Here is a 27,872-nt window from a genome sequence, read left to right as displayed (position 1 = left end):
ATTGGAAAAATATGCATTTCAACATTAATTTTTTGTATGGAAAAATGCCCTTGTGCACATACATTGTTATCTGGAACAGAATGAAACCTCACAAGACCAACTTTTCCATGTACGCTAACTTAATAAGATGACTTTCAAATCTTTTTTTTTTTTTTTTTTGCTGCTGTTTTTGTTAAAATATTTAGCGCTGTAATTTAATCTGCAGCATAAAGAGTTAGGCATTTCCTCATTGTAAAAGTAGTCATACTGTTATAAGTGCCTGTCGGCCAGGATGGATACACTGAATAAGATCTACTGTCTTTTAACTCTCCTTTGTTATATTTTGTCTGGCACCTCGTGTGCAAGATCCTCTTGGATTAAAACAGTATTTGTAAGTGCTTTATTTCCTCCGAGCTGCAGCAGAACAAAATAACAATCTGTATATAATGCTAACAATTGGAGTTCTGAAATGAAACTAACATTTTAGTTTCAGTATATATGTTCTAAAACAATTTAATAGTTTCCTAGACTTTGTTACAGGTTTTCCCAGCTATGTTTATTTCCTGTATTTAAACACCAAGACCCCCCCGCCCCCTCAGCATACTGTTACATAATTAGTATAACACTAGAACTTGCATTGTTGCTTTTGGATACAAGGCCTGAGTGTGGTTTGTTTATGTCTGCACTGTAATTATGTTTTACTACATATTTTTAAAACTCTTAACCAACCAGAAAGCAGACTGTCTAAAAATAAGGACCTTATAAATGCCCGGGAGTGTATTCTTGTCTTGATATCATTCACTTTCAGTTTTGATGGGAGCTGACAAGCCGTAAGTTAATTGAAGTTAATTGAATAAATGTTAATGTCAGGTAGAATGTAAAAGTTATATTATGAGCAATAATCAGATTTGCTCTCTAAGCTGGCGCTTACTGTTGCTCACTGAAGGCAAAAATACCCTTTGACATAAAATATTGCATTAAAAACAACTTTTCTTTATGGCTTATGGTAACTGAACCTAAATAAGCAAATACTGTCTGTTAATTAGTGAGGAGATAATTCTTCAATTAATATGTGGCGTTAATTATCAGGAAGACTGATGTTCCGCTGTAATTACCACTAATATTTTTGGCATACTGAGTGTTTGAAGGTGAATGCAATAGATAAAGATTGACTTATACGGTGCATGTTGTCTCTTCCCTTGCAGGAACATGGATAGACTCCTAAGGCTTGGTGGTGGCATGCCTGGACTTGGGCAGGTCAGTAGCCTAAAATCAATGACCTTAATTATTGTTTTTTTTATTTTAAATATTTATTATGATTCTTGATCATTAATCGTTGGATATCACTCAATAAGTGGTTTAAGTCTCAACCACCGTGCAATTTGTTGTCTGTTTGTCTTTTTTTAATACATTTGACCTAATGGTTTTTTGAATTCTAATATGCTTCTGTCCCTGCCTTGCCCTTAAGGTTTACTGTAACACTTGTTTTTGTGCTCCTGTCCCATCTGCTTCTGTGGAAAGAACACTATTGGCAGATTGAAATAGATTGTTTTGCTAAATTTGTCTCTTCAGTTTACTCCAAAATAGGAAAATGCTTTGTGTTTACTAGGCAGCATCCTCCCTTTTTCCCCTGTTTGTCACTCCCTGCAGATGGGAGAAGATGGCATTGCATTCTGGTTGTTTTGCACCATCCTCAAAATAGAAAGAGCACTTAAATGGTTATGTATTTGGTGTGTGGTCTTGGTACCATAAGCAGCTGCATACCTGGCTGAACAGGTCATCCCAAAATTGGATGTGGATGTCACATGATTTGCTCGCACCCCTCCTCGGGTAGCACTATTCGGACAGGTACTCTCCTTTACTGACGTACGCGATAAATGTGATAGAAGTTGCCGCTATGTGAAAGAACACATTAACAAACTTGAACCGTGTGTGTTCAGTTTAGCATCTGGACATGTCTGAATCAGGTAATAGAGGGACAGTTCTATTTTGGCCTACAGTAAATATGTACTGGAGAGAGAAAAATTGTCCTTGATATGGAAGTTATTTCACCACCCCCTGAACGGTTAGCTTATGCAAAGGTTTTGTTATGTTTTTCCATTGTGTTATTTAGTGGAATACACATGGAAGGAAACTTCATAAAAAAACTCAGCAGCCCCAGGAATTTTAATCCCCTATATCTATACACATATTGGGTTTGTTCTGGCCATTGTAAAAATTGGAGCATGGACCAAAGTGGAAGATATTTCAACACTGCTTAGGTCACTATTCCTATAGTGATATGTCCGACACAATTTAGTGCGACATGAAAGTTCTGCAGCCTAACAGAAACAAAACGCGACTCTGACATTTCTGGTTTTAATGCGGCACTATAATCTAATCTAAGGGTTAGGGTCAAGCGCCGGATCCGTGCATTGCTGCTTTAAAACCAGAAATGTCATAGTCGCGTTTTCAAGTGACTTAAATTTCAACTGTCGCCCTTTTCTGTAGTTGCAGTTTATTGAAGCCCTGTTGGAAATGTGTGTGCGGTGGTAAGTCTAAATTTTTGGCATGTGGCCCTGTTAGGCTTCAGAATGTTCATGTTGCACCACCCGTTCCACTGGCCCCTGGAGCAGTGAATGGACCTCCCTTTTGGACAGTTGCACACCTTCTTTCTTGGTTTAACATGATGGGTTGCTCTTCATTCTTTTCATTATAAAATTAGGATCCAATTTTTGCTTGGGGACTGGTACACTCATTAATATCTGTAGAAATCATCCCTTAAAAATAAAGGAGCTTTTCAGATGTGTCTTGGCTGAATTTACTGTTCCCTTCCTTCCCCCAATATTCTCACACCGCAGTCTGGCTGGGCCGAAATGAAAAATGTAGACTTAACCTCATGTATCAAACTCCCATTGTCCCATAGATTGTAAGCTTACGAGTAGGGCCCTCTTACCTCTTTGTCTGTTTTACCCAGTTTGTTTATTAGTTTACTGTGTTTGTCCCCAATTGTAAAACGCTACTGAATATGTTGGCGTTATATAAATAAATGATGATGCTATGTACCTGGTTTTGTATTCGCTGGTTGGCTATATTTGGAGTTTGTGCTGTCTTAGGTCATCCATTAATAAATGCACCCTACCCTTAAATTAGTATTTAATCTCTTCTCACAGTGTCCATCTCCAGTCTATCCAGGACTTTGTGTTAAAGATGAAATCCAGCCAGGGTTACATTTTCAGTGCTTCTGATACTAGCATTGATTATTTGCAACAGCGACAATTCTGAATAGTTTGGGACTTAATATATACAGGGCCATCCCCAGGTCTAGCAGCACCCTGTGCAAGAAGTTTTTGGGCCTCCCAACTAAGTTTAGAAATTATACTCCTATTGTCGATCATGCCTTGAGCCGCCACTGCATTCATAATGCATAGATCGAGTGCAACTGCCTATAGTCACTGATCTCTGTATGAAAGTACATGGTCAGGTTTACCATATGCCTACACAAATATTTTTCCACATTATTTTAGGGCAACATCTATGTGAAGGGGGCTGTAAAGCTCTCAGATGAGCGATTGGGGAGCCCTATACCAGGAACGGGTAACGGGCTACTCTAACCTTTAAAAGGGCCACACGTCACCCTTACGCTCAGAAATAAGTTAAAATAATACATTTTATTGACTCAAGAGTCGCCACTCTGTAGCTACATATCAGCAGACAAGTGTCACAAGCTATAACAGACAATTCTGACAATAAAGTTGGAACGAGCTGAGGTCTGCGTGTTGCCCATCACTGCCCTATACTATCAGTGAGGCTTTAGCAATGAGACAGGTTTTTTTAATTCATAAATAAAGAACCCCAAAGAATCACTGACGTCTATTTGAGTAGCGACTGTTCCATAAGAAGAATAAAATGTTTTCCTGATCTGCCCCAGCTGGCACGGAGGATGTGTTTAGTCACATCTGGTTTTATAAGCTAACCCCGGAGCTGTGCAGATGATGTACCAATGACCATATGATGTGTCTGCCGCTGATCTTTGTCTACTGTTTTTTTTTGACCTTTGTGTACCGGAGACTTGAGACAAGTCAAACGGGTTCTCACCTTGTATATGTGCGATCTGACTACTATTACAGTTCTCAACGCGCATTTTAATGATGTCATAATTAACGTCCTTCCTTCCAGCTTCTGTCATCTGTCGTCTTAAAATGTGAGAAAATGTGTCTGAAAGGTCGACATATGGGCTTCATACAATCGATTCTGCTGAGAAATTAGCAAAATGTTAATTTTTTTTTTTTTTTAATGCTACTAAAGAAACCAGTAGTGTAAATCATATGCATGATGTATACAGTGCAACAAACAACACTTTCCTGTCCTTAATAGGTTACGACCGGGCTTTATGTTGTAAAAGCCCGTAATGGTGCTGTATTGAGGCTCCACATTCATTTCTATTTACACATGTTCCATTTAATCTTTTGGTTTATCTGAGGCCGTTTAATGGTCATGCTCTATGACGTTCATTTTGCCCACTGTAATATGGTTTTTACCATTGAACGTTTTGGAAAACACCAACCTTGAATGCCCTGAGCCAAAGTTTGAGGCGTGTGTATATCTATATATTTCATAAAACAAATATGAAGGTGCACAAAGTGAATACAAAGCAACTGTTTTGCTGCTTGGTGATCTTATAGGCAAATGAACTATATGTATATTTTATTTTCCATTTGTACAATAAATGTAATATTCGTATTCTTGCCACAGACATTTACATGACTGCATTATCTCAGTGTTCTCCCCAGCAGGCACTATGTGAGCATTACAGCCAGCAGAGTGTGTTAGACCACTGACCACCAGTCTGACCAGTCCTGGCAGGTGTGGGCAATAACCTCCAACATTTTTCAGAATTATTGCAAAGTATTACAACTGCCACCACCCAGCTACTTCTTAATGCCAGCTGGCCAGCAAAATTTACTGGGGAGAACACTGTTATCTGATGATTTTACAGCACTGGGGTCATGAGTTCAATTCCCGACCATAGCCTTATCTATAAGGAGTTTGTATGTTCTCCCTGTGTTTGCGTGGGTTTCCTCCCACGCTCCAAAAACATACTAGTAGGTTAATTGGCTGCCAACAAATTGACCCGTGTGTGTTAGGGAATTTAGACTGTAAGCCCCAATGGGGCAGGGGCTGATGTGAGTGAGTTCTCTGTACAGCGCTGCAGAATCAGTGGCGCTATATAAATAGATGATGATGATGATGATTAAATATGTGTCTCTACCATGTTCTCCACATTTTCTTCTAATGCTCTCCTGCCTATATGTCATGTGTGATAATTCACTCCCAGCATGGCTTGCGGTACATAGCCTAATGATGAGGGTGGTTATGATGACAGTGGGAAGGCCAAGCAAAGGGGCGTTAACAAACCCCTAATTTGGCTCAATATAACCACAAGCATGATTAGATTTCAATACCACAAGTGCAGAGTCCATGTGCAATGTGAGTGCTGAATGTATTAAGTCCAAAAATCATATAAGTTGGGCTTTCTCTAAGATACCAATGTTAATATCGAGCAGATATGATGATCACATTATATATCCTTCTTGTTTTGCTGTATAGTTACTCAAAAAATGCCTACTGCATAATGATGGCAGTATAGCGTAAACAGCTTATTTAACTATAGTTAAAAGAAAAATAAATGAACACAGCACTTATCACTGCAACATCATTACAAACAACTTCATGAAGTTCTCTGTTAGAGAAACTAGTTTTGGGTGGCATTAGTGTATTGTACTTTCTCTAATGTAGAATAGCTGAACCTGGTTTTGTTAACAGTGTCGTGCTCTTTGATTTGGAGAGGTAGTAAGCTTGCATGGCAATAGCCACTAGATTTCCTAAACCTAGTGCCAATTATCTATCATGTGCTCCCATCTGTGAGTATATTTTATCAGATGGGATTGTTGGGTTACTTCCAGGATAGGGCATCATGGATGGCACTCAAACCTTATCACTTGGAAAGTGAATTCCCAGGCATGGGGCTTGTCATTAAATAACACAAAAAAACTGTTTTCTACAGCTTTTGAGAACACAGTCATAATATATATGCAGACCTGTAAGACCTGCCAGTAGCACGAGACCAATTTCTCATCCGCTCCTGACTGAGTAAATATTACTTGTCACACTTGTTATGTAAGTGAGCTGTTTAATCAGGGAGCACATTGTTACGTGAACATTGCTTTTCATTAGAAGGTTTAAAAACTAGCAATGATATTCAAACTCTCTGCGAAGGCGTTCAATGAGTTAAAAATACAGATTGCGGTAACATCACTTAAATAATGCCAGGTTTATGGACTGGGAGACACCATGGTGACTTATTTCTAAATGGACAGCACTCTTATAAAGACTGAGCAAAGACAAGTCTGTTCTTACAGAAATTCTTTGCACGTATTGGCTATTGTCACGGTGCAGTTGGACTGTATTGCCTTGCTACAATTGAACCAACGGAATGTGCATAGTAGTACAGAGTATTTCAGCGGGTGAGCCGATCTTGTGGGAGGCTGTGATCTGTCCACTCGTGATGGTGTCAGTGAGAATGGGAGGACTGCATGTGACAGGAGCAGTGTTGTTTGCATAGGGGAATGGAAGTAATTTGGTTGTCGCACTGAGAGAGTTATAATAGGGACCCTACTCCTTCCACTGAGTATTGAGGTCAGACTCCTGTCAAACTGATGCAGAAAGACTGGTGTGTGCAATGTGCCCCTATGTAGTGAGCAATTTAAAATAACTGACTTGCATTCTACTACTTATTTCTGACAAAAGCTCCATCAGTCACCTTACAACATAATGCAGAAATCTCATGTTGGGTGGAGTCTTCTGTGCAGCAAACCTGTTCACATGAAGTCGGTGGCCAGAGTAAAGGTTTAAAGGGGTCGCCAAATGTCTAAGTTGCTCAAAGATGCCATCATCCCCAGGGTGACATTACCTTTTCTTCTGTGTGCCCCTTATAGGAGTCTGTTTCCTTTTCTCATATGTAGAACTAGCAGTTGCTCTGCTGAATGTCAGCAAGCAATATGACTGTTCCTCAGCAGAGACTGCAGGGTTCCCCTGGTAATCTGTGGTAACTGAGGGGATAGATGACAGGCCAAGAGTCTGCATTATTGACCCACATGCCTTCAAAGTTGCCCCCCAGTTTACATACAGTCTTGGGAGGAGGGCATGCCCAGGTTGTGAGGCATTGTAAGGCCTAATGTGGTAAGATTTTCTCCAGTTGCACCCACTATTTGACGGTTATTGTATTGTGCGAGTTCTGCACCTTAGTCGAGTGACATTTCATACAATACTCATTCCACAATGTTTAGAGGCAGCTAAAAAGTTTGTCGCAGACTGGAATGTTTGTTCTTATATCACGGACTGCAGTGTTTGTTCCCACAAATGTATCTAATAAACATGACGTTCTTTGTTTTTAAGTATGCCTGTGTAATGTTTGCCACCAGCTTCCTAATAAACCTATAGAACTCATCTGTTCTCAGTTGCCCTCAGGACTTGTGCTGTAGTATAGGTGTACTGTATATGAAGATTGGTGTATGCAGATATATATTAGTGACTAAGCCCTGAGCAGTAATTTGGTGTTAAATGACTAGGTATACAAGGAGTAAGACAAGCAACAAAAAATGTCAAGAATAATCTGATAAAATTCAAAATTGGGGCAGACTGCCACCAGAAAAGTATGGGTCACAAACCGTGGTCAGGGCAGGCAGCAGACAAGGCAAACGATGAGGCCAGTTACAGGCAAGAGTAGTCAAAATAAGCAAAGTCAATAACGCGCAGACTTCGATACAGTACAGAGTACAAACACCTAGGCAAGCTAATCTGGTTGGGTACCTTATCACAAAGCTGACATGGAATAGCCCAACATGATTAGACCGAAGATGACATGCACGACAACATGGTAATAGTGACAGCTTGTAATGGAGACTTCAAACAGTTCCGATGAATGAGCATCCCGGAAGCCTGCTATGACGTCCCTTTCAAGCTCCCCCCTATCGTTTGTGCTGTTAAGCTGCTAATTTAAGAAGGCACTGACTGTACAATATTCTAGGCTTTCTAAAGGACATTTTACAGCCTGTGCCTCCTTAAATTGGCAGCTTAACAGCACGAACGATAGTGGGGAGCTTGAAACTGACGTCATAGTAGGCTGCCGGGATGTTCATTCATCTGAACTGTTTGAAGTCTCCTTTTCAAGCTGTCACTATTACCACGCTGTCGGGCATGTCACCTTCGGTCTCATCATGTCGGGCTATTCCATGTCGGTGTTGTCAGCTCCATGATAGTGACTACCACCAAGCTAATCCTGTTGGAGGCAATGAGTGAATGATGCTGACAGCCTAATAAACCCATTATAGCCAATCCCAACAGCGGATCAGTCCAGCCCTCACAATGCTGATCAGTAATGTCTAGCACCTGTTTTATGTTGGTTTATGTCTAGCACCAAACCATTTAAATGGGTTGAGACGCAGTGGAACAGCTTTTGTCCATAATCCTGGCAGTCTGAGGTAAATGGACTTGAAGAGTTTGCATAGGAGTATCTGAGGTATGTTTGTTTTGACAGCTTGAATTTTGACAACCCACACGATTGTGAGCAGAATCCATGGGGGAAAAAACATAATCGGCTCAGTGGGTAGAAGGAATTTTTAAGTACCTTACATGCCACCTGAAACTGGCCATTTGGTGGGCTCTGTAGGGAGATATTCATTGCCTCCATGTTCTCCAAATTATATATAAACATGCATTTGTAAATCCACATTTAGCAGGAATTATAGTCGGACACTTGAAGAGGCCAATCCTTCTGAAGGACTGACTAACGTGCATCTCCAAGTCGGCAAGCCAAAATCAACCACCAAAACATACATGGTAGCTGGAAGTGGAGCACCAGAACACACAACCGTGAAAAGTTAGCTGAAAACCTGAGAACTAGGATCTTCCACAATAAGGTCTCCTAACCTAAGGAATTTAAAACAGGGTACAGTGATGAATTTGGAATCCAGCTTCATGGATTGTACACATTTCGCATTAACATACCATTAAAGAGCTTATTGTGTAGTGCGTTTCAACACAGTCTCTAAACAATATTTTTAGTTTTGTGCCATTCTCTAGATTTATACTGACAATCATGTTGATTCTGGACGTAGACCAGTAACCATAATTGGGGACCCTTCAGAGGCTACAGGCCATTATTTGGTCACGTATATAAAGAGTCGGCACTCGGTCCCCATCATCCATAGCTGGTATTACCCCTTTGATGTCAGGTGGTGTCCACATTACGGCTGTCCAGAGTGGTCCTTGTCTGCCAGAATTTTTCCTTTGAAGGGTCAAAGAGTGCCAGGATGAGGCTGTTCTCAATGAGAGGCAGAGATGCAGTCCCAGCGTCTTCCAAGCATGTGTTTGTGACCATGGTATGTGACAATGAGTGCAGAAAACACAATGTAGACAGCCATTCTAGCAGCAATTCATGTCAAATGGCCCAGCCAAGGTACCAGAAGAGAACAGGTGGGTATTTTATAGCATTCATTGATTTGACTTTGTTTTCCATAAACAAATAGCTAGTCCTAGATGAGTGAGAGTGAGGAGTTCACCATGTAGTCTCCAAGAGGGATAGTTCAATTTCTCTGAGATAGGAGATTTCTTCATGGCTCTATTGGAATTAAGAACACAATAGCTGAGCACTGTCACTTAGGCAAGTAAGACAAAAGCACTTTAGCTGTGTGGCGATTTACTCATTAGAACATAAACCACACCTCTAATTCATGAATTGAAAGGGTCAGGGGTTGCTGGTCTAGATTTGTTGAGCCTGCTTAAATTATCTGATGGTGAACCTCACCTTCCTGGTTTCCCTCGGCCCTTTACTTCTGCATGGATTCTTGTGTTTGCCAATTAGCCTTTTGAAATTCCAGTTCGGATCTCTGGGACTTTCTTTGGTGGAGAAAGTACTGTGTATCATCATTATCTGCTATCTATTTGTGGCCATGAGGGCATTAGGGGTACCTATAGCATTTTGAGTCCTTTGGACCAGCCTCCATGTTTGTGTCATGCTCCATGCCAGGCAAGACAACATTTGTAGCTGTGCTTCATTAAAGTGGCTTTGTATATTGCATCTCTATGGAGATCGGAGAAAACTTTAGGATGCAGGGCTCTGTCTAGTTCTGTGTCTTGAGGGGAATTCTGCCTCTGTCATGTTGAATGGGCCCATAACAGTGACAATATTGTTGACTCGGATAGGTTGCCTTAGCCATATTTTTTGGGTGGCATCCATGGTTTCTAAAGCCTTTAATATGTCCCTTAATATTCTTATATGTACCACAGGTGACTTCTGCCTGTAGGTCTTCCTTTTCATACACCAGAGTATCATTCCACTATTTCCTTCCAACAAATGGCCTGACTTTGGTGCAGAGCTTTCAAAAGTCCCTCCTTTTGGGCAGTTCATGAGTGTGTCCGCTGTACTACTCCTCGCATTCATCTTCCAAGACTGCGGACGACAAGGCTGTCACTTACACTGCGGCCTTTTCCCGCGCAGTGTAAGTGCCATTATATTTATCTGTGTGTTATTTGGCCACTGTGAACTGGGAAATACATTTTGGGTTATGTGCAGCTTGGTTTATTTGTTTATTTTTTTTGCTGGTCTCGCTATTTGTTATTAATTAGTGCACCTTTTATATTGCTCTATAATTCATTTTTTGTGGTATTGTCAGAATTTTGTGCTCATCTGACTCTTGGCCCTACCACACCCTTCCCTGATCACCTCATGCTTGCAGAATTGGGCTCATTATCCCTATAATTATCTCTTTCCATGAAGTGTTTAAAACTTTCCTACCACCACACACAGTTAAAGTTTAGCTGAAGCTTAAACACTATGGAGGCAGCATTTTTTAGTTGGCTGAATACTGGTTGAGCCAATTAATTATCTGGGAACTAATGATATTACTAGAATATTGAGCACAGAGTATGTCCCATTTATTCCAGGACTGTCATCTTTTCTTCCAACAAAAATCTTAGCTCTTGATTCATGGAGATTAACATAAGGAACAAAAGGTTACTATTTAATTCTGATAGTACATCAGGTCACATGGGGTCTGGTTTTTATTTGACAATATTATGTGAGCCATACTAATGCCTCAGTGATGTTGCTACTTCCTGGCCAATTTTCATGAATATTGGCTCCGCTCACAACTCCGCTCTGTGTAGACAAATAGTCACGTAGTCAAGTGAATCTGTGGGGGAGATTCAATTTCTGTCGATGTGGTGCGTGGACATCACCGGGATGTCTGGCTGCACACATTGCCGGCTGTTACGGAAGAAATCTCTGCTTGTGTTCCCTTGCTACTGTATGGGGAGCGAGGGGACAATTGAGCGGAGATTCCAACAGTAACATTGGATCGAAGTGTCTCCACGGACATTCTGGAGACACCTCGCACCAAATTGAATCTCCCCCTTGTGTCATTTACATAGACTGTTTTAAGCTATAATAATAATAGAAATAGTGTTTCCTGTTGCCTTCTGGAAGAAGGTGACTGTATCATTTATCCTTCTTGAGTTGCTGGCAGTTGCCAAAGAGGTTTGGGTTGTGAAACATAACCCTAAGACCTATTTGGGACAACTGGACACAGATCAGGCTTCTAAGAAGTAAATAGATCTGAATCATTTGAGGAAAAGTTTATAATCTTGGAAAGGCTTTATGAGTCTAATGACGTTTTTTAGCATTGCATTGGGTAGATATCCTTTAACTATTGGCGTAGTTTAAGTACCCAACTCTTAAGCTTAACATTTGCAAATTATATCCCTGTATTCTATGTTGGCCAATTGATGATGTCTCCTACTGACATTTATCTGTAAAGCAGGTTTCCTATAGAGGTAGATACACACAGGTGTTTGGATGGCTCCTACGCTGCACTTTGTATACTTGGGAGTGAACTTATTATACTGATCCCTATGCAGCACGGAGTACTCACACACGATCCTTCCAACAGCCAAGGAATGGTTTGACTACAAATGTCTAGGGCATATCGGATTCTTGTAAATTGTAGGGGGGTTAAATATGAATTCGTTGGTTAGTTTGCCCACATAATCGATTTGTATATAGGGTGTTAATTGTTTATCTCTGCATAGATAAAAATTTTCGGGTATCTACGTCTCGCATTTGACATTTGGTTCTCCAAAGGTGCATTTCTTTCTAAGCATTACTTCTATCAGTTGGAATGTGACCAATTTAGACTACTCATAACTTACTTTCACTAAGTAATGTTGCCCAAATTTTCCTTGTCCCAAAATCCACAGGCAGGATTGTAGGGGGGCATGGTCACATCACATAGGGCAGGTATGGCCAACTTGTGGCTCTCCAGGTGTTGTGAAACTGCAAGTTCATGCAGCTATTGGCTGGTTATCTACTAGCAAAGCATGCTGGGGGCTTGTAGTTTCACAGCACCTGGAGAGCCACAGGTTTGTCAGGCTTGACTTAGAGAGCGAATCGTGCCCCTCCCCTGTAACTCATTTACCTCCCTTATGTCCAACACATCCTCCATAGTAGTACACTTCTTGCCCCTCAACCATTCCTCCTAAATTTGTACATATATTTATTTAAGCACCGTTTTTGTCACTGAAACATCATGAGTACAATCTAGAGATCTTCAATGTTTATGCTGCTATATAAGGCCAGTGTGCATTGGTTACGTCCTTCAAAGGATTTTGAAATTAAAGTGTAGTCATTAATGGCAATTCCTTATAGAGCCCATTTGGTGGGGTACATGCTAGCTGCTAGCATTACATCCGCTGATAGTCCATTGCTCAGCGCTGCCTCCAGTGGACGACATCGCAGCTTGATTATTGGATAAAATACTGATTATTACATTCCTAATTCATCTGGTGTTTGTTAAAACTGCCTTGAGTATTGTAAGTGTGCTTACTATAGTGATCTATTGATTGCTATTTTAACCAGTATTCAAGCAACACACTGCAGAGCAGTTCACCATAGGCAGATGTAAAATCATCCTAGATTATGTACCCTTAGAGTATAATATTAGAAATCACAGCCGAATCACTTAAATAACATTAATAAAGTTTCAGTTGAAACCACACAAGCTGGTTGTAGGATGTGATCTTCATATCCAGGGATGTTTGTGTTCACTGACAGTTTCCTCGCAGAACAGTTTTACAGTCATGTGATATCACATCTCTCCAAATAGACGCGATGACCCCCTACTTACTAAATATAAGGATGTACATATGTTTAGTGTCACTTGTGCATTATTATTTCTTTATGGTTATGTCATGTTGGGAGCACTATTTACTATAGTTTCACTCTAAGGTTATTGTAGAATTATAGCTCTGGCCCATTTAATATGTTTGAACCTTCTCAATTTATAAAAATACATTTTATGATCTCTGGCTGTTTCTTTACGCAATACTCGCCCACTGTCCCGGAATATCCAGGAGACGCCCCGGAATTTTGGGCAGGTCTCCCAGACTCCTGGGAGAGCAGGCCATTCTCCCACATCCTGCAGGTGGGGGCGGCCATGATGACACGATTTGTGATTCCCTCAATTCACTTCTCCTCTGGGAAAATATAAAGTAGGCAAGTATGATTTATCCACCGCACACCATTGTTAAAGCAGCACTACCACCTTGTAAAAGGTGGCGCTCCTGTTGCCAGTCACTAGCCGAAATCAAGATGTTGGAGCTTTCAGATAGTCTTCCTGTTAACACCCCAAAACCATTTTAAGTTGGTTTCCAAATTTAGTTTGCCGCTACTGAATTACAGAAGCGGCACAAAGCCGGGGGAAAGGGCTGCGTGCCGCAGGCTTCGGCTAGGTGTGGGCGGTGGGGCTGTAGGACCTAGTACTAGGTGGTAGTGCAGCTTTAAAACATGTCAAGTAAATTGATAAACAAAACCAAAGCTAATTTCAGGTAAGCTATTTTAATGTCCCCTAACCTTTCAATTCATTCATTACTTCCTCAACCTCTTACAGTAATCTGTGCTTTTAAAGCGTATATATGAAATGCAAGAGCATCTTAGCGTGAGCATGCATTGCACTCTGGTCTTCTGTGTTTGAATTATCCCTCCTCCATGTAAGAAATACTTCGGTTCCATTCTTCTCTTAATTTCTGCTGTTACTTTGTTTCCCGCTTGTAGGTTAATTCTATATGATGCTTACAAGCGACCGTTAAAACCAGAAGGGGTTAAAAGCAGCAGGAAAAAATTCATTTCCACATTAATGACCTAGCCTTGCTGGGTTTGGACAATGGGGAACATGCTTCTGACTTGTACTCCTATTGCCAATTAACACCTCCTATAACAGGTTGGCTTCGCTCGGCACCGAAGCAGCTGCAGTAGCTGTGGTTTACATGCAGCTTGTTTTTCACACTGCTTGTTTAATGCTCACAAAATTAAAGTATTAAAGGATTGCTACTTGAGTATGAAATAAACAATCTCTGTGACGAGATCTATCTAGGTGATTTATTTGTTATCCTTACTACTTTTATTTTCTTCCTGTTATATGTTGACATTTGAGCCATTTACAAATACACATGGTAAATTTTAAAGCAATTGGATTAAGTATAGATTTATGCCCAGCCAAATCCCCTTTTCAGCTAAATTAATGTCACCGTGCATTATCAGTGTATCATTATCTTGTTGCACCCCCTTCCTAAAGAGACCTTTTTTCCGCCTTCTGAAAGTAGTCCAACATCAACTGAAGCCTGAACAAACGCCGACCACCAAGCATGTTTATTAAAAACAAAAAGCTTGTCATCCTTCAACACTTCATGAACCAAAAACTAAGAGTTGTGTAATATTTTAGACCTTGTTAGTATTCATTACTTTGTAAGCTTATTTACAGCAAACACAGTTCAGTGTACGATTACAGTTTTCTTATCAGTCGTTTTGACTCTTGTTTAATCAGCAGGTATTTAATAAACCTGGCTAAGTAAGCACTAGAAGTTCACACTAACGGGAAGGTGGAGTAAATCGGCTAATAGTGTTAATAATTTTGCTAAAAGGCCTGAGCTGATAACACATTAGGTTTGTGCTGTTACCGTCTCAAATCCTTTCTCGTAGCACTTTGTCAACAAGTACTGCCCATGTGAAAAGATAGACAGTATGTTGACTTCTAGCATAAGTAGCTACCAGCACATTTATTTTTAATGACATACTTTAAGAAAAAAAAAATTGAGTTTATATTTTTCTATTTTTACTGTAGTGTGAATATCTCTCAGGCTGGTGAGGTTGATTTAATCAGAAAAAAAAATGCAATAGGGGTTTTTCAGAGTACTTTATGATTAGTATAAAAATAAAACACAATATTTGTCAAAGAAACGAAATTTGTTTTATGCAACTGTACAGTAATAATTTCTTAGAATGTATCAAATTTTTTTTAAACCACAATCAAATGAACTCTAATTTCAAGGACACGTGGAAAGAGAAGTCTGCTCGCTCTTCATCTTATTGGATAGTTTGGATTTCATTCTTAATATTATTAATGGGTTACTTGGAGCTGGGAGACTAAAGCTTGCTGAGTGAAACTAAAATATTAATTGTAACTGTGTCTTCCTTCTCCTGGTTAGTGCACTTTCTCCATGTGTAGTGTATAACAATTAGGTTGTAGTTATTAATATTGTTACTATTTTTTTTGTTTTTCAGAAGTAAATTCCAAATAGACAACTATTATTGTGGAATTTATGGGCTATTGTCATGTTTTTTGTTATTTATTTTAAAGTTATATAATACATTTGTCGTCTGCTAAAGCCTTGAATTTTCCAGTCGGCTTCTATTTTGCAAAAGGAAAAAAAAAGGTCCTGGGTTATTGCAATGGGTCTCGGGCATTGGAGAGCTGAAATTAGTTTCTCTGCTCTTCCCAATTACATTATCATGATATCATCATTATCCTGGGCTGTGTGTTAGTGGAAGCCCGAGATACAGCGCTCCAGGTCTCTACCTCCTGAGTGAAGGCTGTGATTATTGCCCTGCAGGCAGGTCAGCTCGCTGGCTAACACTTTTAGACAGTTAAAGGGAGATTGTAGCAGCTATACTTTTTTAGAGATAAATCAGTCAGATCGATTGTTAAGTGTCTTGTAACCGACCTTTCACCACAAACCAGAAGAATTTACTTTGTTCTAATTTCCTTCATGCTTCTCTGTTTTTCGGCCTCAGATCTCCATCTAAAATGTTCTAGATTTGAATGTTGACTATAAATTTGTGCTCTTGGATCAAGTGCTTTTGAACATATTTGTTGTATTTATTTAAGCAATTTCTTTTTAATGTTATTAAAATATATGCTTAAAAATAGGGGGGAAGGGGGTGGGTGGTCTGTGACTTGTTTTGTAATTTTATGCCTGGTTTTTGGCTCCTGAGGTTTAACCTGTTATACATTTCCAATTTTAAAGTTATTGACATGCCTTTTAAGATGCATTACTCCTTTAAATGGTCTTTAGGCTCTTATGAATAGCTAGGACATGAGGTCGAGGTGTCCTGTTTGTGTCCGGAGTTCCTAGTGAATTGATAGACTTCATTCTCATTAATATTGGTATAGCCCACAAAACATGTGTGAGACGGGTACTTTTAAAGGGAATTAAAAGCCGCACTAGTGATGTGGTCTTCGAAACTACTTCTACCTCTTTATTATTATTTATGCAAAGAACTATCCTATCTTGTGCAGCAGGATTCCGTCCAAACAGACATAAATTACTTAGAATGTTGGATTCCCATTAGCACATTTCAGATAAGCTGAATTTCTGGAAAATGTCTGATTTAATTTATTTTTAATTCAGTAAACTGAGGTTTTTGAAATGTTATGGAGTCAATTTTGAGATTGAGGGATATATTTACGAAACTGCTGGTTTGAAAAAGTGGAGATGTTGCCTATAGCAACCAATCTGATTCTAGCTGTCAATTTGTAGAATGTACTAAATGGTAACTAGAATCTGGTTGCTATAGGCAACATCTCCACTTTTTCAAACTGGCAGTTTAGTAAATTTACCCCCGAGTCTTTGAAAAACAATTCCATAGTCTTAACTTGAGATTATTTTCTTTTTAAATGAGAAGTAAAATACTACTATGTTTATTTTCAGTACTTTAACTTCCATTGTGAAATATATCTGGATAAATAACTGAAGAAAAGGCACACTCGCCTACATTTATTCTATATCCATTGCGTTGCTGCAAACTTGTCTATAAATCAGTTTAACAACCACACTCACGTTCACACTGTCACAACAAATGAGAGAGCGGTAATTGGGGAAATAATTATTTTGCATGTATGGGATGTAAGGAATAGGAATGTTCTTGTGACATAAGTTTCATTAATGTTACAGTTTCTCTTCCCATCATAACCAAGCAATAGTGTATTCTTTCTAAGATCATGTTATATATATTAACCAGGGGCACACATGAGATTATTCTGTTATCAAATAAACATTGTATTGTATTTTTTAGGGGCCCCCCACCGATGCGCCTGCAGTGGACACCGCTGAGCAAGTGTATATTTCTTCATTAGCTTTGCTTAAGGTATGTATCCAGGTACTTTATGGTTATTTTCTCTGAGTTAGCAATGTCAATGTTGGAAAGGTCCGAGAGGTTTCTATCAGAATTCTTACACTGCCTACGATGGGTCCAAAGTTTTCCAAACCTTAAAGTACTCACTATGGGATGGGAGGTATTTCCTTTAGAGAAAGAGGTGGTATATTTACTGATTTTAATTAATCTGTGATTATAGATATCCTTAGATATATGGCCTTCTGATGGTAATTGAGAAACATTGTTGTAAGAATGAGAATTGCCCATTTTCGGCCCAGTGGCTGCAGAGACCTTCTCTTCCCCCAGAATTCTACTAATAATTTATGCCATTTGTCAGCTACAGTTTTAAAATATATAAAATATTGTTTTCCTGTTTAGCAGACACGTACAATTTGGGGGTTGGCAATAGGAAGAATGAAATTATATTTCATGCTGAAGAAATGATAAATGAGTAAAGCCCAGTGAGCGGCTTCCATGGGAGAAGAAGCACATGGTTTGTGTTAATGGTTCTACTCTTGTCCTAGATGCTAAAGCACGGCCGGGCCGGTGTCCCCATGGAAGTCATGGGTCTGATGCTGGGAGAGTTTGTGGATGACTACACAGTCAGAGTTATTGATGTATTCGCCATGCCTCAGTCTGGAACTGTAAGTCCTTTTTTGCTGTTTGAAAAATATGTAACTATTAATAACTCATTTTGAACGGAAAGCACTGAGCTGAAACATCTTGACATATAAAATAACTATACAGACGCCCACTTCTAAGTGTAAATTATGGTGTATCAGGGTAAGCACGTAGGAAGGAGTAAGTGGGATGGGAAAGATTAATAGATGACTCCACTGTGTGCAAAACAAACCTAAACCAAAAAGAATGTCGCAATGGCAATAAAAGTAGTTACCTGTCATATGCAATGTTTTTTTGGACTTGAAATTTGAAACTTCTTATTTGTAACACTTAATATGACACAATGTTCTGTACAGTCTGTCGACCCACCAGTTATTCATTTTATTGTATGTTCATTTTCATGTATCTTACTCCAGCTCATCACGTTGTAGTGCCCGTACATGACTGCCATGTCCACATGTATCATTTTATACCTATCCGCTCTTGGCGGAAAGAGGTTTGTATTCTGTACAATGAGCCTTAAATTGTAATGACGTCGCCCATCTCAGACTTTTATTAATGCCGCCTATATTTAATTGGTAAATAAATACAAAAAATGGGACAGTGCTCTAGTCAGGCATTCACAAAGTATCTTCAGATATGCAAAGGTCTGTGTGTATATGTATGTGTGTGTGTGTGTGTATGTGTGTGTGTGTGTATATATATATATATATATATATATATATATATATATATATGTGTGTGTGTGTATTTATTTTTTTATTAAAAAGGTAAATATTCAGCATCTCGATAAATAATGAAAAACATGTCACATGCACTATATAGGATCAATCCTTATATATGTATAATATTATCATTCTTGATATCCAACAACAACAAAAGCTTCTGTCTGTTGGTATCAAGTAACACTTGTGTAGGTTACAAGTAACATATCTTATAATATGTGTCTAATTATAACCCCTTATAAGTGGGAAAAAGATAGAAGTTGCATAATCTATCTCACAGAAACAGCTAATATATAAATACATATGCACAGTATTCAATTGGTGCCTTATACAGATTATCAAAGATGAAATTATTTAAGATGAATCAAAGACTAATAATCTGATACAATCTTTGTACATATATCCATAACTAAAATACAGTCAATGGTATATGCCCCTTGTGGGCGGTTCTGATCCTTTGCTGCTGTCAGCAAACTGCTATTTGGAATGTGTTTTGTCCAGGTACAGATTTCACCTTTTTGTTGGGTTTGTTCCTATCTGTAAATGAGGCCCTTAGTCCTTCTAGTCTCTAGGTAATGGGCCTGATGCAGAGTTGGTCGAATGTTGGGTGGAATTTACGTTTAAAAAGCAGTGTGTAAACCCAGCGTATTTACGCCCATTTGCTGAGCTGTACACATCTTAAGATCCATGCAGGCCTGCACTAGTAGCATATGTGCCCGGTTTATGCCAGGCTTGCATCAGTTACTTATGTCCCACTTGCGCCCATGTTCTTATCTATTTGTTTTATGTGCAATAAACGCATTTGCTATTAAGTATCAATTGAACTTTAACAAAAGAAACCCTAATACAGCAGTCTTGAGTTTTGCTTAAATATGCAAACAATACGTAATATATGCTCGAGTGTCCAATCAGCGTCAGCAGTGTAGTCGCAAACAGCTAATCTGACTAGTACCAGAGACAGATATGGCTTTCTCTGTGTATATGCATCTTTTTCTCTGTCTGCCCGCAATTGTACAAACATGCCCATACTGTACTCTGCCTAAGTTTAGAATGCCCCCGTCCCACCTCTCCAGGAGAATCGCACATATCTGCACGCCCCCAGCTTCTTTGCATTACCAGTGGGATTTTGCACGAGATACACTACACGTAAAGCCGTAAAGATGTCTTGTGGAAACATCCTACTTTTATTTTCGCTGCTACACACAGCGCTTTCTACAAGGTGGCAGCTGCCTTATGAAAACCATAACCAGGGTGTATTCTATAAGGTTTAGTGTTGCGGATTCCCTGCCATCTTTGACTTATCTAACCCAGAATATTGCTAGGCATATTATTTATTTTCCAAGAATTGTTGCAATGAGCTTCGTGACCTACAGCAACAGGGGTATTAATATAATGGGCAGTTTGTACATTTAGCACTAACCCAAACCAAGCTTCTGATGCAGATCTCCATTTAATGATACATTTTTTTGTGCAACTTAAACAGCCATCGCCAGTGTTTGGTAGAAAGCCTACACTCAGTTATGAGCAGGGCCGGATTAAGGGAATGGAGGCCCCTGGGCTAAGGGGGCCCCCATTCCCCCGTGAGGGCCCCCCCCCCGTGATCCGAGCAGCCCGATAAGGAGACTACAGCGCACCGGAGAAGGACCGCAGTGAAAGCGCCCCCGACCGATCAATACTGCTGCTGAGCACTTTCAAGGGCCCCCTGGATGCCATAGGTCCCTGGGCTGTAGCCCAGTTAGCCCTATGGTTAATCCGGCCCTGGTTATGAGCAAGACCAAACCAAACTGTCATGTTTGTCACAAACTGCTCCACTTGATTTTGGAAGAGGATTCCCTATTCCTTTAACAGATTTGTGTCTTGTTTTGGTAACCGCAATAACCCTTTACCAATCTGAACAGCTTGGTTTGCAGTGATCGTTCCCTGTTGCAAATATTGGGGGGGGGAAATAGTTTTTTTTATATATTATGCACTTTTTGTTTGTTTTTTTTGTTTTGTCCTTTTATCTTTGCAAAATCATTATGTAGGATACATAGGAGAACAAATTAATTGACAGCTGGAAATAATTAGGATTTGTACTTTATAGGGTGTCAGTGTGGAGGCTGTGGATCCAGTGTTTCAAGCTAAAATGTTGGACATGTTGAAGCAGACTGGAAGGTAAGTTCTCGGTCTAATACGGTTTTGTAGAATAACTTCCAGTGTCGTTTTTTTTTCTCTGCCAACGAAAGTTTGAAATTCCAAATGCTTTCCCCGTTTGTGTGTGTACTTGCTCACAATGTTCCTGAGATCTGAATGTAGTTATCTGTAATGTATGTTATACCCAGAGATGTCCGATGAATCTGAACTTTGATGAATCTGTAAAGAAAACATGTTAGGCTTTATGTAATTCCAAGAACTTCTAGAAACGGTTGGTTTTTAACAAACGTATGGGGTGTTTTGTTTTAACAAAAAAAAATCAAATGGATAATTATATCTGATTTTATATTTATTTTTGTAGACATGATTAGTAAAATGTATAAGAACTAGAGATGAGCAGGCTCGGATTCCGCTAATCCGAGCCCACCCGAACAGTGCGGATCCGAGCACTGTTCGGATATTTCCGGTGGGCAAAAAAATGAAACGAGGCTCTGTCGTCCAAGTCTCACGTCGAATCTCGCGAGGGGTTTGAGGGAGGGCCCAGAACAATTCCATCTTGTACCTCTTTTTTGGGCATTATGTGCTCAAGCTACCTCGGTGCAACCTTTTGGCCTAAAAACAATGTTGTGAGGTGTTCAGAATATACTAGAAATTAGTGGAAATGATTGTTATTGAGGTTAATAATAGCGTAAGAGTGAAAAAAAAACCCACAAAACTGGTTTTTAGCACTTTTTATGTTTTTTTTCAAAATAAATCCGAATCCAAAACCTTAAATCCGAACCAAAACCTTTCGTCAGGTGTTTTGCGAAACAAATCCGAACCCAAAACCTCAAGCAAATCCGAATCCAAAACACGAGACCCCAAACGTGGCCGGTGCACATCCCTAATAAGAACACAGTACTTCTTTGCAAATTTGTTAAAAGCAGTGTAGATTTCCATAGCCCGCTTATCGCAAGCAAAGTTCAAATATCATTCATAAATGCCGGGGATAATTGTATTCCATAGACATCCGTGCTGGGAGAGCTAGCTGCAGCGGCTGCTTGTTTGACCATGGCACCCATTTAATTATGAATCCTTCACCTTTAGAAAATTGTCTATGCACCACCGGTTCCTCAGGAAATCAGTCTTCAGTGCGCTGTATCTAAGTAACAATGATAATAAGATGACCTTACTTGTTATGAACTTTTTTTTGCTGCCTTTTAGTTGGAGAAATAAACGTATTCTAAAGGCATTTTTAACCTGCCTATTTGTAAGCTGTAGCTTTCAGTTGAGAACTTCACCGGCAGCAATCTTGTCATCCAACCAAATTGGCCTAATATCACTACATCAGTTGCACCAACCAACGTAAATAGCTAAGAAGTATTTATATCGGTCCAGATTTCAATTGCTTTTGCTCAAAAAGTGCAACCGGTGTCTGCTGTTTCTGTGACCATAAATGGTGCACCATGATATCTGGTCATTTGGCTTGACTAATCTGACCAGTGAATAAATAAATACCTGTATTTGAAAATGCTATTATTAGTTGGTTAATGTGTGCAAAAAAAATATAGTGAATTAAATAAATGTGTGAAATGTAAATTGACATGCATTGGTAATGTATACATCAAAGGCGACCTGTGTCACTCCAAAGGCATGCTGGGACTTGTAGTTCTGGCAGAGATATCTGGCCACTCATGTCTTGACCCCCAACTATGATCCCCCCTCACCTCCCCCTTGCATTATACATATCACGGCTCCCTATGTTGAATTGCCCACCGTTGTCATTACACTTAAACTAGCTATGTAGATTTTGCATTATACATTAAAGGGTAGTTAAAGATTTGCCATCAGGGCTGTTCCTAATTGCTTTATTAGTAAACAATTTTGTCTAGTGAAGCGCACTCAGGGTACTGCTGCAAATGATTTTCAATGCAGTAATATTCTTTACCTCTCAACAGTTGTCATGTGTATGCTCAAAATTCTTTTACTGCGAAAAAAATCCTTCAAAATTAATGTTAGCAAAAGGCTCAGCAGCTGAGCCGAACAGTGCAAATTGCTTTTTGACTGGGTTCCTAGTTGTACTGCTGGTTTAATTGATATTTAAAGAGAAGATATTTACTCAAGTGCTGAAAGGGTAAAAACTGGCTTCGGGAAGGTGTGGTAACAGGGTGAAATACTGAAAGCAGGATCTACAATCGCTAATGTGTATCCCTTAATGATAGCACTCCTTTGTCACACTTATTCATGTTCATGCTTTCACAATGATACTATGGTGAATGTTCCTAATGGTGCCTTTTTCACACCAATGAGTTTCCTGTTCCTAGTCCTAATTTATACTCTTGTTAGTTTAATGTCTCTTTTCATATCTTACTCTGTTTGGTAGTCTGAGCGGTCTTTTCGTTCCAGGCCTGAGATGGTGGTGGGTTGGTACCACAGTCACCCCGGCTTTGGTTGCTGGCTCTCCGGCGTTGATATAAACACCCAGCAGAGCTTTGAAGCCTTATCGGAGAGAGCTGTAGCTGTCGTGGTGGATCCCATCCAGAGTGTAAAGGGAAAGGTACAGTACAAGCCGTCTGCTAGCAATGTTTTATTAAGATCTGTACTTGCAGTAAAATAAATCATTCTGTTTCAATGTAATTTACCACTCGTTTTTTGGGAGGGGGGTTGAGGGAGTTCAACTTTTTTTTTTTTGTGTTCAGTGCTGTACGCTGCTCTCTGCAATCAGTTCATTGCTGTATTCCCAGGAGACTTGTTTGTCTGTGTTTGAGAGGGTTCTTGCGGCTCTACCAAGTGCAGCTTAAATTAAATGGCTCATTCTCCCTTTTGTTGGTTAACCGGTCGATTGCATGTTTCTGAAAACGAGCTACGGATATCGTTAGCGCTGCTGGGGATTACCAGGTCCTTTACCCAATCACATCTAGCTGCCGTGCAGAACCCCTAAACAACAGACTGTCACAGAGTTTTCACTCTGAATTTTCTGCATTGGTAGACAATTAAAGTTCCCCAACCACCTCACGTTGTGTCAGAATCAAACAGATGACTGATTTAAGTATGCCAAACGCATTTGAAAAGAAATTTACCTTACAAAGCGTATTGGGTTGTAGTTATTCTTTAATCCCTTTTGTTCTTGTTTTGGTTTCTTTTGCGTTTTTATGCTTTTTTTGCTTTTTTTTTTTTTTTCATATTTCGCTTCAGCCCCATATGCCATTTTCCTATTTCCTGCCTCGTGACAGCAGGGTGCAGGTCTATTATCACCTTCACAGAGCTGTCTGCAAATGTGAGAGGCAATTCGATTTTGCTCAGCCACAGGGAGAGTGGATTAGAAAAACTCAGAAGCTCCTGAAATTGGCTTGAATGGTTTACTGCTTTAAAATACTGCTGAGGTGTCTTGTTGGAGCATGTCACTTCCATTGTAATGTAAAATAATAGATATGATCAAAATGATGGCAATTCGTTATTACCAAAGTTTGCCTTCCTCTTAAAATAGCCCATCATTATGTATCTTGCTAAACCTTGCCCGCCAGAGCGCAGGCACATATATACTTTGTTTCGGGGAAGCGTAACGATTTGCGGAATCGTTTTTTTTATTTTTAGATGTTTGGAACATTTCATTTGAAAGAAAATATATCTGAAATAAGCAGATGTTTTAGTTTTACTTGCTGCTATTTAACACAATACTAGAGCAATCATTGCTTTCTGAAAGAACAAGAATGAATTGATCTTCAATGAACTCATTGAATCAGTTAGGTTTAATTAGTAGATTTATGTGGAAGGTTATCAGTGGACATTTGGGTCTATGTGCACTAACTTGAGCTGGAATTTGAGACAGAAGTTTTGAAATCGGACTTTCCCCTCTCAAGGAAGCAATGATTTAGTGAATTCACTTCAACGTACCTAGGACTTGTGTTACACGTTTGGGATGTACAGTCTGAATTTGTCGTCTTTTATTTAAATGAATAGTTTAATACGTTACATAGTAATGATACACAGCCCGGCCATGATGAATAGACAGCACAAGCGAGATCTTAATCCCTCGGGAGCGATCATTGGGTGACACAATTTTCCGTGATACTAGTTTTAATGAGCTTTCTATACCTGTTTGATATCTTGAGTTAAAGAAAAAGAAAACATAGATTTATGTTGTAACTAACGGACATATTATACATTTTATTTAAATGTTCAGCTGGTAATCACTGGCCCAACATGTTGCGTTTAGTATTAATGGTTATATGTGAGCATTTAAATGCTGACAGGTCTATTTGAAAGCACATTGGACATATACACTACATAAATTAGTTTTTGAGATATACGATTTTTGCAGTGCTAGAACAAAGCAGAGATTCAGTAAAGGTAAAACTGTAGTAAAGTGAAACCAAAACCTTTTCTGTTGACTGATATTCTGTAATTGTTTCCTATATTGAATATCTTTTGCTGGTGTTCCAGGGAACTTATCAGGCTGTGCAGCGTTACATTGCTTACTCAATATTTGTAGGTAGTCTCCTTCATGTGAATTTAGACTCTAGTCAATAATAAAAATAAAATAAAAATCTGGACTAATTCTATACAGCGATTGCCATGAGTATAGATAAAATAGATCACTTTATTTTCTTTGTTCCATGTCATTGACAATTTATGTTTGCCCTATTTTTACATTTAGGCGTATCTGCCACAGGGGAATAACCCAGACTGCCATTTATAGGTATTTCCAAGTAGTTTAGTAAATAGAATTTGAGTGATGAATCCTCAAAGGAAACGGAGAGAAAATGCACATACTCTGAGGAATCTGTTTCTCTGTAGTCGAAATTGACATTGTATAAATAATTTGAATGTGCCTTATCTCTGAGCACACAATCACAGCAATTCACTGATATTCATGTGGCATCAGTCAGTTTACGTTCTTTGTGCTTTCCAGTGAAAATGGCATAAAAAGTCAGATTTCTCTGAATTTTTTATGCCGAGGGGCTTACAGGAGACGGGAAAAAGATGTTTTTCACTTGTGGCTGCCTGACGGTGCATGGCAGCAGAAGTAACGTCCCCCCACCCAGCACTCACAGGGTCACATGTCCACCTTAATTTTTAAATATCCTGGAAGCTCAGCAAGAAGCTGATAGCCGATCCGTTTTGCAGGTGATAAAAGATATTTAGAGGGGACAGTTTTTTTTTTTTTTTTAGGTTTTTATTTGTTTTCATTTTCTTCCTCCACACCTGGCATATCCACAATGCTTGTGTGAGCACAGAATACATTACAATAGCATGGTTGACTTGAGATCAGAACCGTGCTTAAAGTGGCAAATGAAATGTAGCATTGATATTCTTGCTAAAAGCAACTGGCAGCCATGTTTTCTTGTTTGTATGCTTTATATAGCGATATGCAGATAAGAAATCCGCCACAGCTGAGAACCGCAGGTTATCTAAGCCTGTCTTAGTGCATACCGTAGTTCTGTTATCCCCTGCTTAAGATTGAGAGAAACTGTTTTCTATTGGTTTATTAACGGGTTGCCTGATGTGCGATGAGAAATTTCTATAGATACCTGAATACTGCGAACGATGGGAGTCCAGAACGTCTCTCTAGATCTCTATTTAACACTCTGCCTGCAGTTATCTCCATTCTTAGGGGTATTTAATGCATGTAACTAGCTCTTTCTATATTCTGGGTAATATTTCTGCCCTTGGTACATTCCTTGATACATAGGGGATATAAAATAAAAATTAGCCACCAATACTCCCTCCTTCCTCAATTGCCTGATTGAGGTGCCTATTTGGCCTGAATCTAGCTTGAGGGGTGGGGTAGCATTCCCTCTTCTATATGATAGAGGGGCGCTCCCTGTGAATACTGAAAGTGCAGAGAGGGGCATGTGGGTACCTGGCACTCGTAAAGGGAGCTATTGATACACATGGGTCCACAGGAGTAGCACGAGGAAGACAGTGCTCTAATGTCTTATTAGGTGGAGCAGATCTGTGTATATATGGCCACCAAGAGGAATTTGGGGCCCTGGTACAGCAACTTCTTGGGGACCCTCCATAGATGATTAGGTCATTGGTAGGACTACACCATGTTGAGTTTGAATGGCCAGATAGGCCTGTGGCTGAGTAGTTTGTACCCGCCGCTCCAAACTTTCAGGGCCCAGGGGGGTGATTGATAAGTGTTAGGGGGAGATATCGTTGTACAGAGGCAGAAGAGATAACAGTGGGGCCAGATGGGGACATTTGTGGGGGTACACTGTCATAGGGGGTCGTGGCCACTATACAGGCAGCCACAGTACTTTGCCCCCAGACCCCCTCTTCCGTCCCTCCTCTCCTTGATGCCCCTGAGTGTATGTGATGCTTGATTGGATGGGGAGGTCCATGTGTCAAGGATATTTCAAATAAGACCTGCACGTATATTTATATAGGACTATGATGCACATTACATTCAGTGTCTGAGCTCAGATGACTTTGAATTTACACTGCAGAGTGAAAGCTAATCTGTTATCTGCCATTTTTGTGACCTTCAATGGACCTACATCCAACAGAGCAGACTTCCTGTCTTTATACTAGATAGAATTTTGTGTATGCACCGCAAAATGAGAGATGAAGAACGGCATTGGCGCACAAATGATCAGTTGCCTGGTGCACGTGGCTAGTATTCATTTCTGGTGTAGGGAAGAATTTGAAGCTTTCAATAAAATTGACGTTTTTACGAGGGTTTTTCTGTAATATAGTAATCCCCATCCGCTCCCCACTTGACCCTCTGAACTCAGGCAGAGCCAGAAAACTGGGGGGGGGATCACCTAGGATTCTGTTGCATTCTGAAGACGTTATACTTATTGTTTAGCCAAGAAAGAAATAGCCAATGAAACCTATGTTAATGAAATGCTAACTTGCAGGAAATAATTTTCTAAATTCACATCCTGTACACATTCACACTA

The 27,872-nt window shown here is 39.7% G+C and overlaps 1 protein-coding gene across 1 annotated transcript in view; it reads left to right on the top strand.

The window, feature by feature from the left end:
• PSMD14 (proteasome 26S subunit, non-ATPase 14) overlaps positions 1-27,872 on the top strand; it is a 51,199-nt gene that overhangs the window by 6,691 nt on the left and 16,636 nt on the right. Inside the window, exons 2-6 of the mRNA XM_075180765.1 lie at positions 1,185-1,236; positions 17,426-17,497; positions 18,031-18,150; positions 20,936-21,006; positions 23,371-23,521. Of these exons, the coding sequence (XP_075036866.1) occupies positions 1,189-1,236; positions 17,426-17,497; positions 18,031-18,150; positions 20,936-21,006; positions 23,371-23,521 (462 nt within the window). The 5' untranslated portion in view covers positions 1,185-1,188. The remainder of the gene's footprint in view (positions 1-1,184; positions 1,237-17,425; positions 17,498-18,030; positions 18,151-20,935; positions 21,007-23,370; positions 23,522-27,872) is intronic.

This window comes from Mixophyes fleayi, chromosome 7 (assembly GCF_038048845.1).
Source record: "Mixophyes fleayi isolate aMixFle1 chromosome 7, aMixFle1.hap1, whole genome shotgun sequence".
Taxonomy (NCBI): Eukaryota; Metazoa; Chordata; class Amphibia; order Anura; family Limnodynastidae; genus Mixophyes; species Mixophyes fleayi.
Note: the sequence above shows the minus strand (reverse complement) of the source record. Positions and strands in the feature narration are given on the sequence as shown.